The sequence below is a fragment of the Melanerpes formicivorus genome, unplaced genomic scaffold (genome assembly GCF_026170545.1).
Source record: "Melanerpes formicivorus ecotype bairdi unplaced genomic scaffold, bMelFor1.0.p_v2 SCAF_2, whole genome shotgun sequence".
In the NCBI taxonomy this organism is placed as follows: Eukaryota; Metazoa; Chordata; class Aves; order Piciformes; family Picidae; genus Melanerpes; species Melanerpes formicivorus.
The window spans coordinates 26,008,028-26,018,561 of NW_027142354.1; the positions used below are offsets into that span (position 1 = coordinate 26,008,028).

The window sequence follows — 10,534 nt, forward strand, 5'->3', positions numbered from 1 at the left end:
GAGAAAGCTCAGTATGTGGCTTACAAAACAACATTTTGATTCAGCCCTAAGAATACTTAGTTTGAGTTAAAAGAAAATTAAACTTACCCTTGACTGATACACTAAACATTTATGGTGTATTTGTAACACTTATCTCCTGTCAAGCACTTTCGTTTTCCATAGTAAACAAGCTCCCTCCCCATGCACAAAATGGGTTTGATGCATAAACAATATTGCTGAAAACATGTCCAAAAATAAAGCAAGGTCTTCTTTATTACAAACCTCATTTTTAGGGCAAATACTGACCTTTAAATAAGCGGCGATATACTGCCATTTGGCTGATGTCAAAATAAAGCCTCCCAGCTACTCAAAAACCACTACCACAAAGCACATTATAGTGGGAAACTGGTAAAGGATGCATGACTATTTTCACTCACAGCGCGTGTAATTGTGTCGAAGCCTGTACTAGCAGCTAACTATTGCCATCTTACGGTGGGCTTTAGTATTGCTGTAGATGACGTCGAGCTGTCATTGCTACTGTGTACTACTCGTTATATATCCCTTACTTGAGAGTTCTTGAACAACTCCAAGATTAGTCAGGCCCAGCAATACAACTTTCTTTAGAAAGACATGTAACGTGTTTAATGCTAAGAAAAGGCACTGCAAGATTGTTTTCTCTCTCTTCCGTAACATTTTATTAATGACACCTAATCCCTGGCCAAGTAGATCTGCCAAACCCAGACTTTTGCTTCTAGCAACCCTAAGTGATATTGTTGCATTTGTTTTGCCTAGCGGTACCTCTACAGCCTACCTGTCTAGACAGGTCCATAACCAGATAGTGCTCAAGGTGCTTCACAAACTGTTAATTTACAATGTAGATATGGTGTGAGATGACTACTGACATGATCTATATATAGGAAATACAGGCACAGAACTAAGGAGGGTTGGCAGACAGAGCATTCCTACCTTTCAGCCCTAGATGTTTTGCAAACAAAGCTAAGTAACTCGGTGGATTAAAATAACCCAACCTCTCAGTGCCTTTTATCTGTAAGACACATCTGACATCTGGAATTTTCAAGTGTGTTTTAATTCCAATGAGCAAACAACTAACTTGTAGCTGAGTGGCTCACATATCTTCTGTCACTCCTCAACTCCTAACTCTGAGTGTGAGTGGTGAGGACATCAAGGCAGGGCATAACCAGGAAGCTAAAACCAAATGGGGAAATAAACCTTCCCATACCACCGGGTCCAAGCACATTCACAGAGGGGTAAATGTAGAGCTGCCTTCTGGAAAAGAAATTTGGTATTTTTAGTCCAATGGGCTTGTGAAAAAGCTGGTTCTTCAGCCCAGAGTGCTCTGCATGGAAAGAACAAACTGCAAAGGATACAAAATAGCCATCTTGGCTGTACAAGTGCTCCGACAGGCTAGCACTGATGTACCCTGGCAGGAAAACGTGGGTCCCTCATATCTGCTGTCATATCTACTCTGAGATTACACAAGATCCAAACACTCAAATCACTTTGTATTTCTCCTGAAACAGCTTAAAGAAACAACCCCGGATGCCTCAAACTAAATCAAGTAATTCCTCAAACCTGTTAGATATGCATTTATTTTGCATGTACAGTTTACCCTTAAATATCAAAGAATCCAAGTTCATAAACATTTTAGTAAATTGAATCACTGCAGCTTCCCTACATATTTGGTATCCTGTAAGAACATTATATTAATTCAGGTACAAATTAGTTAGATCCTTTTGTTTGTCGCCCTTCTATTCACGGTTAAGATCTTGAATACCACAAACAGAATTGTCCCAAAGGCAGGCATGTCAGCTTGTGGCACGCTCCTTTTCTTTGCAACTTAAATACTCTTTAGTTTCACTAGACTTCACCCAACTTTGCATAAAGTTGTAACAATCTATTGTGAAACACTCAAGCAATTCAACACAAGTCTGGTATCAAAGATAGCTGATCCTAAAGTGCTTTAATTGAGTTTTATAGAAGTAATTGAGCATGTATTTAATTCGGTATTGCTGCTTTGTACCTTAGACACAGCTTATGGGTTTTAGTTACTGCACTGTGTGCAGTTTGCTCAGTATAAACCAGCCTATAGCTACAGTCATTTATACAACTGATCTTGTCTATTTATTTGCAAGTAATGTTAAGCATTACATTGAACACTGAACATGCTTAATAGTCTTGACTTGTGTGTTATTCAGTGAGATGCTCCGTACCTTTCATACTGCCTAACTACCGAGAGATGAGGCGTTACCTCCTTACTCTGCCCAACAGTGGCACCCAGCGACCAAGTGTTTTCACGAACACTTTGCAAAACAGCTGTTCCAAGTTCCCACTCACTGGATTGCAGCTAGACGGTTTCCAGGGAGGTGGTGGAATCACCATCCCTGGAGGTGTTCAAGAGGGGACTGGACGTGGCATTTGGTGCCGTGGTTTAGTCATGAGGTCTGTGTTGACAGGTTGGACTTGATGATCTTTGAGGTCTCTTCCAACCTTGGTGATTCTGTGAAATGCACTAGCTGTTTTGATTACTGAGCTTCAAAATGCTACCCATTTTTTAAACTGTCTAGAAAGCCAAAGACCACCACTGCTGGTGAAGAACCAGCCAGAGCCAGGAAAAATGCACAGCACCCAAAATGGTGCAGAAAAGGCGGGGAGCCACCTCCCAACAGGAGACAGGGTAGTCAAACACATCAGTAAAATTGTTCTTTGAGAAAGCAAGTATACCATCTCAAGCAGCTAGATATTTTATACCTCCTTTTCTAAATAGCTACAAGCTGTGAAAAAATTCCACAAAAAGAGAGGACTATTTTGTCCTTGAGGATGCATCTCTGCTTTCTAAAGGTCCTACTACTCAAGCCAGTTTCCCAGTTTCATACAGCACACCAGGCACTCTACTTTTGATACAATTTCCCAAGAATCAAATGCAGTAGTAGTATGACTGAAAAACAAACCAAACCAACACCAGCCCAGAAATGAAAAGGCACTCAAAGACTCTCCATTCTATGTTACTTTCCATCAGCAGCCAGAAAAGGACAATGCTTCAGATTTTGAGAATTAACCCAGAAACACGAACACACGGAGGTGAGTCCACATGTAGAGTCCAGGACTAATCTTCAACAGATTCAATTTAACATTTTGTCCCTTTTACAGAGAAACTCATTTCAGATGACTCTCATTTATAACCTCTGTAAGTAAGTACAGAAGTCAAGTGTCAGGACAGCATGTCAAACAGATCAAGGAGAAGATACAAAAAGCAAGCTATAAACAGCACAAATTCTTTTCTCATTAACCCAAGGCTGAACAGAAAGCGCTATCACAAAAGTCTGTGAGCCTGAGTTATAACACATTTGAACTCCTCCAGACTGTATGATGAAGGGATTTCAAGAAGAGGATTAAACTGACATTGGAATGAGATTGATCAATAGGTTCGGATGAGATGAACACAACTGACATTTTAACTCTTACCTACTTCCTTACCATGAACTGCTCTGGTTTCTAAAAAACCCACTATCACTTCTAACAAAGACAGAAAACATTCAGTATGACAGTAGTTGGAATTCTTGAAAAAAATTTAATAAGACAAACATCTTCATAATACAGGTAAATTGTACATTACAGATTACAGATTTGCAAGTGAACTGAATTAGTCTTTCCGTAACGGGACAGTTTCCTCTTTAATTCCATCTTTTGTGACAATGCAAATCTTAAGTGCGTCCCCAGTGTACACATCTCTCTCAGCAGCAGAAATAAAGACATCTTTAACCAGCTGCAAAGCCTTTTCCAAGGTCAGCGGTACGTGTTTCACGTTTTGCATGTTCTTGAAGCCAATCTAAGAAAAGATGAAAATGTATTTTAAAGACAGTATGATCTATCTAGCATGAAAGCTGTTTCAGTCTCTGCACTAGAATGAGCAGATTTAGACAACTTGAAAGAAGTGGTTGATCTGTCTTAGAAACCCAAAGCTGCCAAAAGTATTCTTCCACAGTTTACAGCTGCATGGATCAAAACTTGCTGTTCTTAGAAAAGTAATCAGAAGCAGATCCAGTACAAAGTCAGCATAGCTCCTCCTGCTCATTCAGTATATAAAAGATCACAATGAACATTCAGCTCTGAAGTGATACAGCTATGCAGGAACTCCTCACTGGGTTAGCAGTATGAGAACTGCACACATTTGAAGTCAGGAACATTTTTTAAAAAGCAAATGTTCCTCAGTGTAGCTGGAATTCCAAAGTAACAGGTCCTACTCAACAGTGCATTTTAACTGATAAGCATCTACTTAAGTATTATAATGGGAAAAGGAAGGTAAGAGTCACTTATTATGCCTCAAGCTCTTAAGAAATTAAAAGCTACTTATCAAAAATTTGTTTCTGCAGAAGGCCTTTTACTTGTTTCATATTTACTTCAAAATTAACTCAAAGCTGGGAACTTGGGAGCTGTACAGATTAAAAAAAAAAGACTTTATTCTAAGCTGGTAAAAACTAAGAGAACTAATTGATTTTTTTAAGCACAAAAGCTCTGTTGACATCAGGCATAACTGACTTAATACCAACACCAATCTCAGAAAATGAGTGAAACACGCTTTGGTATTTCTCTCATTCAACAATTAACAGTTTCCTTTAAATATGAAAATACTCAAGCATTTTTAGACAGATTAAGTTTCCAGCAGTTCTATGCAAGAACATTCTTAGAAAATGGTGTCCAAATTGTTTGAAAGTCTGAAGTTTTGTATCAGTGTGCGTTATGTGATAAAATGTACGAATTCTGTCACCTTAATTTAGCATTATTTCATGCTACATAACAGGCATGTTTATGTTATCAGCTACGGAAAAAAACTCAAACAGCAGAAAAACCTCTAACAGCTTCTATGGGAAACATAATTCCCAACTGAAATCTGTACCTTTTAAACAGGCACGTTTAGTGTGTTTGCAGCATACTAAAACCTGAACAGATTCTAAAGCAATGCTTTGCTTTCTCCCGAGAAGGTAAAGCCACACAGTTTAAAAATGTATGGATTAACAGTCCTACATGTAACGTATGTAAAACTCATCTCAAAAGCAGTATTCCCCAGAAGTAATGCTATATTTATTTTGCATGTTGCTAATGTTTACTGAGACAACAAAAGAAGAAGAAAATAATTAAAAGAAGGAAAGAGAAAAAGAACTATTTTACCTGGTTATCAAGCAAGGGCTGCAGCATGGCACTTGCTGATCCACCCGCTTTGAAAGAATCTCTCTGGTATGAACCCACTGGATCGAAGCTATATACTGCTCCCTTCCCTGAAAAAGAACCCCAAAAAGCATCCTATCATAATCCAGAAAGATTCTCAATATTGGTAAGCATTTACATTAAAAACTCTCTCTCCCCATAAGCAGCCTCTAGAGTACCACAGGTCCCAGCAAACTTTTACCAAGTACCACTGTTCAGACAATGCTTTGTACAGCAGGCTCACTATGGATGTGGCCTTGTACTGTACGCAAGGTTATTTTCAGTGTTTAAGCTATAACTGTGCTCTAACAGACCTTTTCTACATACCACAGGCAAAGTGCTGATGCAGAATAATCAAAGCAGGAGAACATGCTAGAGCACAGTGCTACGCCAAGAGCTCTGCTGGTTCTAAAGCTATTGGAGAGAGGCAGTTCGGCCATTGTTCTTCAATTAGCTCCAGAGAGCACGCTTGGATGCCTTTGCATCGCCCTGCTCTGGTCTCTCACACGCTCCCTTCTGGAGTCAGGCCAGGCTGTATAAAGCTTATTAGCCTGTGCCAACATCAGACATGCAGACACACCATAGCTCTGAATCATGAGAGTTTGATGAGGATATGCTAGTCAAAACATAGTACCTGTCCAAGCCCAGCCCTTCTGTACAGACATGCTGCACCCAATTTAATAAACTGGCCGCTGCACTTGGCAGTGTAGCACAGGTAGCTGAACAGCTCTGATAAAAGTTAGCAGAGACACAGAAAGTAATTCTAAATCACAACAATTCAACCTTGGGCACCCAAATTAAGCCTATGCATGCAAAACTACACTCTGATTCTTATCAACTGCTATAGCACCTTCATATTCTGAGATTTAGCACTACCCAGGGCAGAGTAATCCCTTTCCAGACTCCACATTATCATAGATGTGTCTTAACAAAATTGGGAAAGCAGTATAACTTCATGGCAACAACAAACTGTGGGGAATAAAAGACCAGCTCTGAGCTCTTGCTCAAAGACAGAGAAAACAGTACTTCAGCAATTCAAGCAAATCATCAGTCAAGAACCCACTGAGTACTGAAAGGGCTCAATGTTAAACTGCAGTTTCCATGCAGAAGCCATGACTCTCATTAGAGGTTAGTTAACATTCTAAAACATCATTGCAGAAACCTGTCTCTGGAGTAAATCTTCCTATTTAATAACCTCTACCACACTCAGAGGCCCAAGTAAAATATGTATAATTTTACTCCTAACATTTACATGTTAGCAGTACATAAAATCATATACAATTATCAGGTTAGAGGATGACCTGCTGGAAAGCAGCTCTGGCAAAAGACTTGGGAATCCCGGTGGAAAACAAGACAGCAACGAGCCAACATAGTGCTCTTGTGGCCAAGAAGCCAAATGGCATCCTGTGGTGCATCAAGAAGAGTGTGGCAATCAGATCAAGGGAGGAGACTCCCTCCACTCTGCCCTGGTAAGGCCTCATCTGGAGTAGTATGTCCAGTTCTGGGCTCCCCAATTCAAAAGCAACAGGGAACTGCTCAAGAGGGTACAGCAGAGGGCTACAAAGATATCAGGGGACTAGAGCCTATCTCTTATGAAGAAAGGCTGAGGGACTCAGGGCTTTTTAGTCTTGAGAGAAGACCGAGGGGGAATCTTACCAATGCTTATAAACACTTAACGTGTGGGTGTCAGGAGGATAAGACCAGTCTTTTTTCAGTGGTGCCCAGTGACAGGACAAGAGGTAACAGGTACAAACCTGAATGTAGTAAGCTCCATCTAAACATGAGGAGGGTAGTGGAGCACTACAATGGGCTGCCCAGAAAGGTGGTGGAGTCACTATCTCTGGAGTCATTCAAAACCCACCTGGATGCCAACCTGTGCAACCTGGTCTAGGTGAACCTGATCTGGCAGGCTATTTGGACTAGATGATGTCCAGGGGTCCCTTCCAATCCCTATCATGCTGGGATTCTGAGATCTCCTTTAAAGAAACAATTAAGAAATGCTGCAAAGCTCTTACATAGTGTTCCAGTTTAGACTAAAGTAATGAGAGGTAAGGTGATATGACAGATTTCACTTGTAATCAAGTAATTAGAATTTCATTTTTAGACTTTCAGACCTTTAGTATTGGAAGATCAAGTTGTTAGTGGTAACTAGGAAACAACTGAGATGCATACTATGCATGTGACCTGTGCAGGCACTGAAATGTCTAAAGGTAGGTGTTAGAAACAGGAACACAAATTTTACGGTTCCATCAGTACACTTGAGATGTAAAAGGACAGCTACTTGCCCACAGACATTTAGCTACTCCTTTTTTTTCCCCTTCTTTATCTGCAGTCTTACCTTCTTCATCAAGTCCACCAATTATGTTGTAAACATAGTAAGGAAAGAAACGTCGAGAATACAGAATTGTAGAGAGCATTGCTGCAATAGCCCCAGTAGTCATGGTCTTGTTATTGGAATGCTTGTACATCTGCAAATGGAACAGCACATCCAAGAAGAAAGTCACTGTATTTTACACTAAAATCAGAATCATATTTTCTGCAACCTCATTAGAGAAAATTTGATGCTAAGCAAGATTATTAGCTAGTATAACTGAAAACACACTGCCTAAAAGTAAAGCCTTCTTACAACCCAAAACCTAACATTCCTCTGAATTTTTGCAAAGAATACAGGTTTTCATTAACACTATCCTCTCCAACTTTTCCGTTCTTTAAATTTATGATGTTATACTTTGTAAGAACATAGCATCAGTTTCCTAGTCAATTGCCTCATCTTTCACTAGCAATACAGGTACAATATAAACATTTCAAGAAAACCAGCAAAAATTGTATTTGAAACATGTATCAGTCTCCTCTAAGTTTCTAAACAGAGTGAGATAGCTACCTTTAATCTTGCTTCAATAATTTTAGTAAGGGTAAGGCAGTCACCATGGAAACCAGTGCATCCAATGACTGTTTTTTCTGTTCTGTAAAAGGTAAAATTAGAATTAGTATGAACTATACCACTTTCTTACACAGCAGGTTATTATGACAACAGCAAGAGTATTTTCAGTTTCTCTATTAGTAGCCAGTTGTCTAAAATGTAGTAACAGATATTTTGTGTATAAAAGGTAACTGCAATGTGCATCTTGCTGAGGACTCCAAGTGCAGGATGTTTTTCTTCAATTCACTGACTTCCACAGCAAGACTGACCAAAAAAAAATAATCCTGATTTCTTCATGCACTCCTAACTCTGGACATTGCTATCCAGTCTTGCTAGAGGAGCTGTTTTGTGATGGGAAGTCTGTTACATCCTATCACTCAGCCCAGTTTTACTCTACCATGCCAGAGGTCTGCATTAAGGTGTTTGGATGGTTATGTAACATTTATGCTGTGGGTGCTTTTCCACGCCAGCACCACAGCTGCAGATGCACTGTAGAAGATTAGCTCTCTGCTCAATTTCAAAACGTTCTACAAACACTAACTACACCAACGCACATTTGAAATTTACATTTTAGTAATTTCCCAGAATTTCTAGGAAAAAAAAAAATTCACACACAGACTAACACGAAGCACTCATTTGGGAAATAGTTTAAACTTAAATCTTCCCTCCGCCTGTTGCTAGAATTATACAAAGCTATCATGCACAGTATACAGACTGTACCACAGTCACTTCCATTTGCACAGTATCAGACAGTCAGAGAGTTAGACAATAAGAACACGAGTTTGTATGACCTTGTGTCACTGACAACAAACAAACAGAAAAAGGTTTATATAGCTGGTGGCAGTCTATTGACTAAGCACCTGCTACAGTTAAAAAAAGGTAAGCAGCGTGTTTTTAAACCAAGGGAATGCTTCAATCTAGGTGAGTCAAGATAAGCATAAAATGAGCATAAACAGTTCAGTAACAGAACTACCAACAAGTCTGCCTCTCCTCTCTCAAGTGCCAGATGGTTCACTAGAGAGACACAGTACAACTGGCAGCCGCAGGCACGCTTACGTGCCAGCATCAGGCATCCCGACAAAACAGAACAAGCTACCACAGGATCAAGTGGTGCTATAGTTAAGAAAAAAGTTCTTCTGATTCTACAGCCAAAACCCCCATTACTTTACATTAATCCCTGTATCATACTAAAAATGTTCTGCTATCAGCTAACTTCAAGCGCATGAAACAAGAAGCTTGGCTATGCTTACAACATCACATCTTTCATTACAGCAAGTCACTGTGACTCCAAAATCAATTTTGTTACAATCCTTTTCTCTGAGAATACTGCTTTAAAAAAGCAATGGATGATTCCAGGCATGTGCCATAAGTCTGCAATACAAAGTATCTTTCAACCGTTTCAATTCGTACAGTATCTGGACTTACAATCTGTAGCATTTTGGACTGTCCCGGCAGTGAATTTCATAACCTTCACTCAGTCGCGTGTCAGAGGCAACGATAGAAAAGTCCTCCCCAGCAATTGCCAACACAGTCCTTAAAGAAAGTATTCATATAATCATGACTTACTGCACAAATATTTTCTTAGGCAACAGAAATATAGTAGTTCTATATCCAGATATCCAGACTCACATCTCATCAAGTATCTTGTACACCTTTCTGTGTTTCCAACTAGGGATGTGTTTCCACATCCCTACACGTGACTTAAGAATGGAGGAAGTAGACACTAGACATCCCGAAAACATACTTTAACAGGTATGACAAGGCTGCTTTCAAGCCAGTTGCAAATTTAAAAGCTGGCAATACACCCATTATAGGGGTTTCTTGATCCACTATAAATAAATAGCCCAGCAGGAAATGGAAGGTGCTCATTTTGTCCCGTAAAAGTTTCGGGAGTCCAAGTGTGCCAGAAGCGATACAGACATACAAAAACACCTCCCAGAAAGCTGCAAGAACCTACGGGGCGCTCGGTCCAACGCAAAATCGAGCCCGGAGCAAGGCCAAGCCTCAGCTCTCCCCTCGTGCTACTGCCCTTTCTCTACGAAGAGGCACTGGCGGGGAGAAACAAACCCTCCCACACGGCCGGGAGGAGGCAAGAATATGCTAAAGAATACCGAGCCTTACCACTACATTTCTCAGGAAGTGCCTCAGACCACCCCCTCCCCCCCGCAATCCATGCCTGCGCCTCCTCACCCTCCGTTAAAGGTGTAGGGCGAGAAGCGGTACTGCTTGGGCGCGCCGAGCTTGTAGTCCATCTCTGGCCTAAACTCCGCAAAACCAGCGGTGGACAACATCGCACCGGACCAGACCAATGCTGTCTCACGGCAAAATGGCGGCACCGGAGCCGGAAGTGACGAACACTACTCTAGGAGGAAATTGGCGCCTGCTCTTGTCTGCTCTGGAGGACTGCGACCC

General features: G+C 40.6%; 1 protein-coding gene across 1 annotated transcript; it reads right to left on the reverse strand.

Annotated features, from left to right (window-relative positions):
• Positions 1-3,548: 3,548 nt before the first annotated feature.
• On the reverse strand, positions 3,549-10,462 carry PSMB1 (proteasome 20S subunit beta 1). The gene is made up of 6 exons (XM_068153857.1): positions 10,313-10,462; positions 9,548-9,655; positions 8,084-8,165; positions 7,541-7,670; positions 5,167-5,273; positions 3,549-3,826 (listed from the first exon to the last, which is right to left on the reverse strand). The coding sequence occupies exons 1-6, from the start codon at positions 10,411-10,413 to the stop codon at positions 3,641-3,643; spliced, it is 714 nt and encodes a 237-aa protein (XP_068009958.1). The 5' UTR covers positions 10,414-10,462; the 3' UTR covers positions 3,549-3,640.
• Between the last annotated feature and the right edge of the window lie 72 nt (positions 10,463-10,534).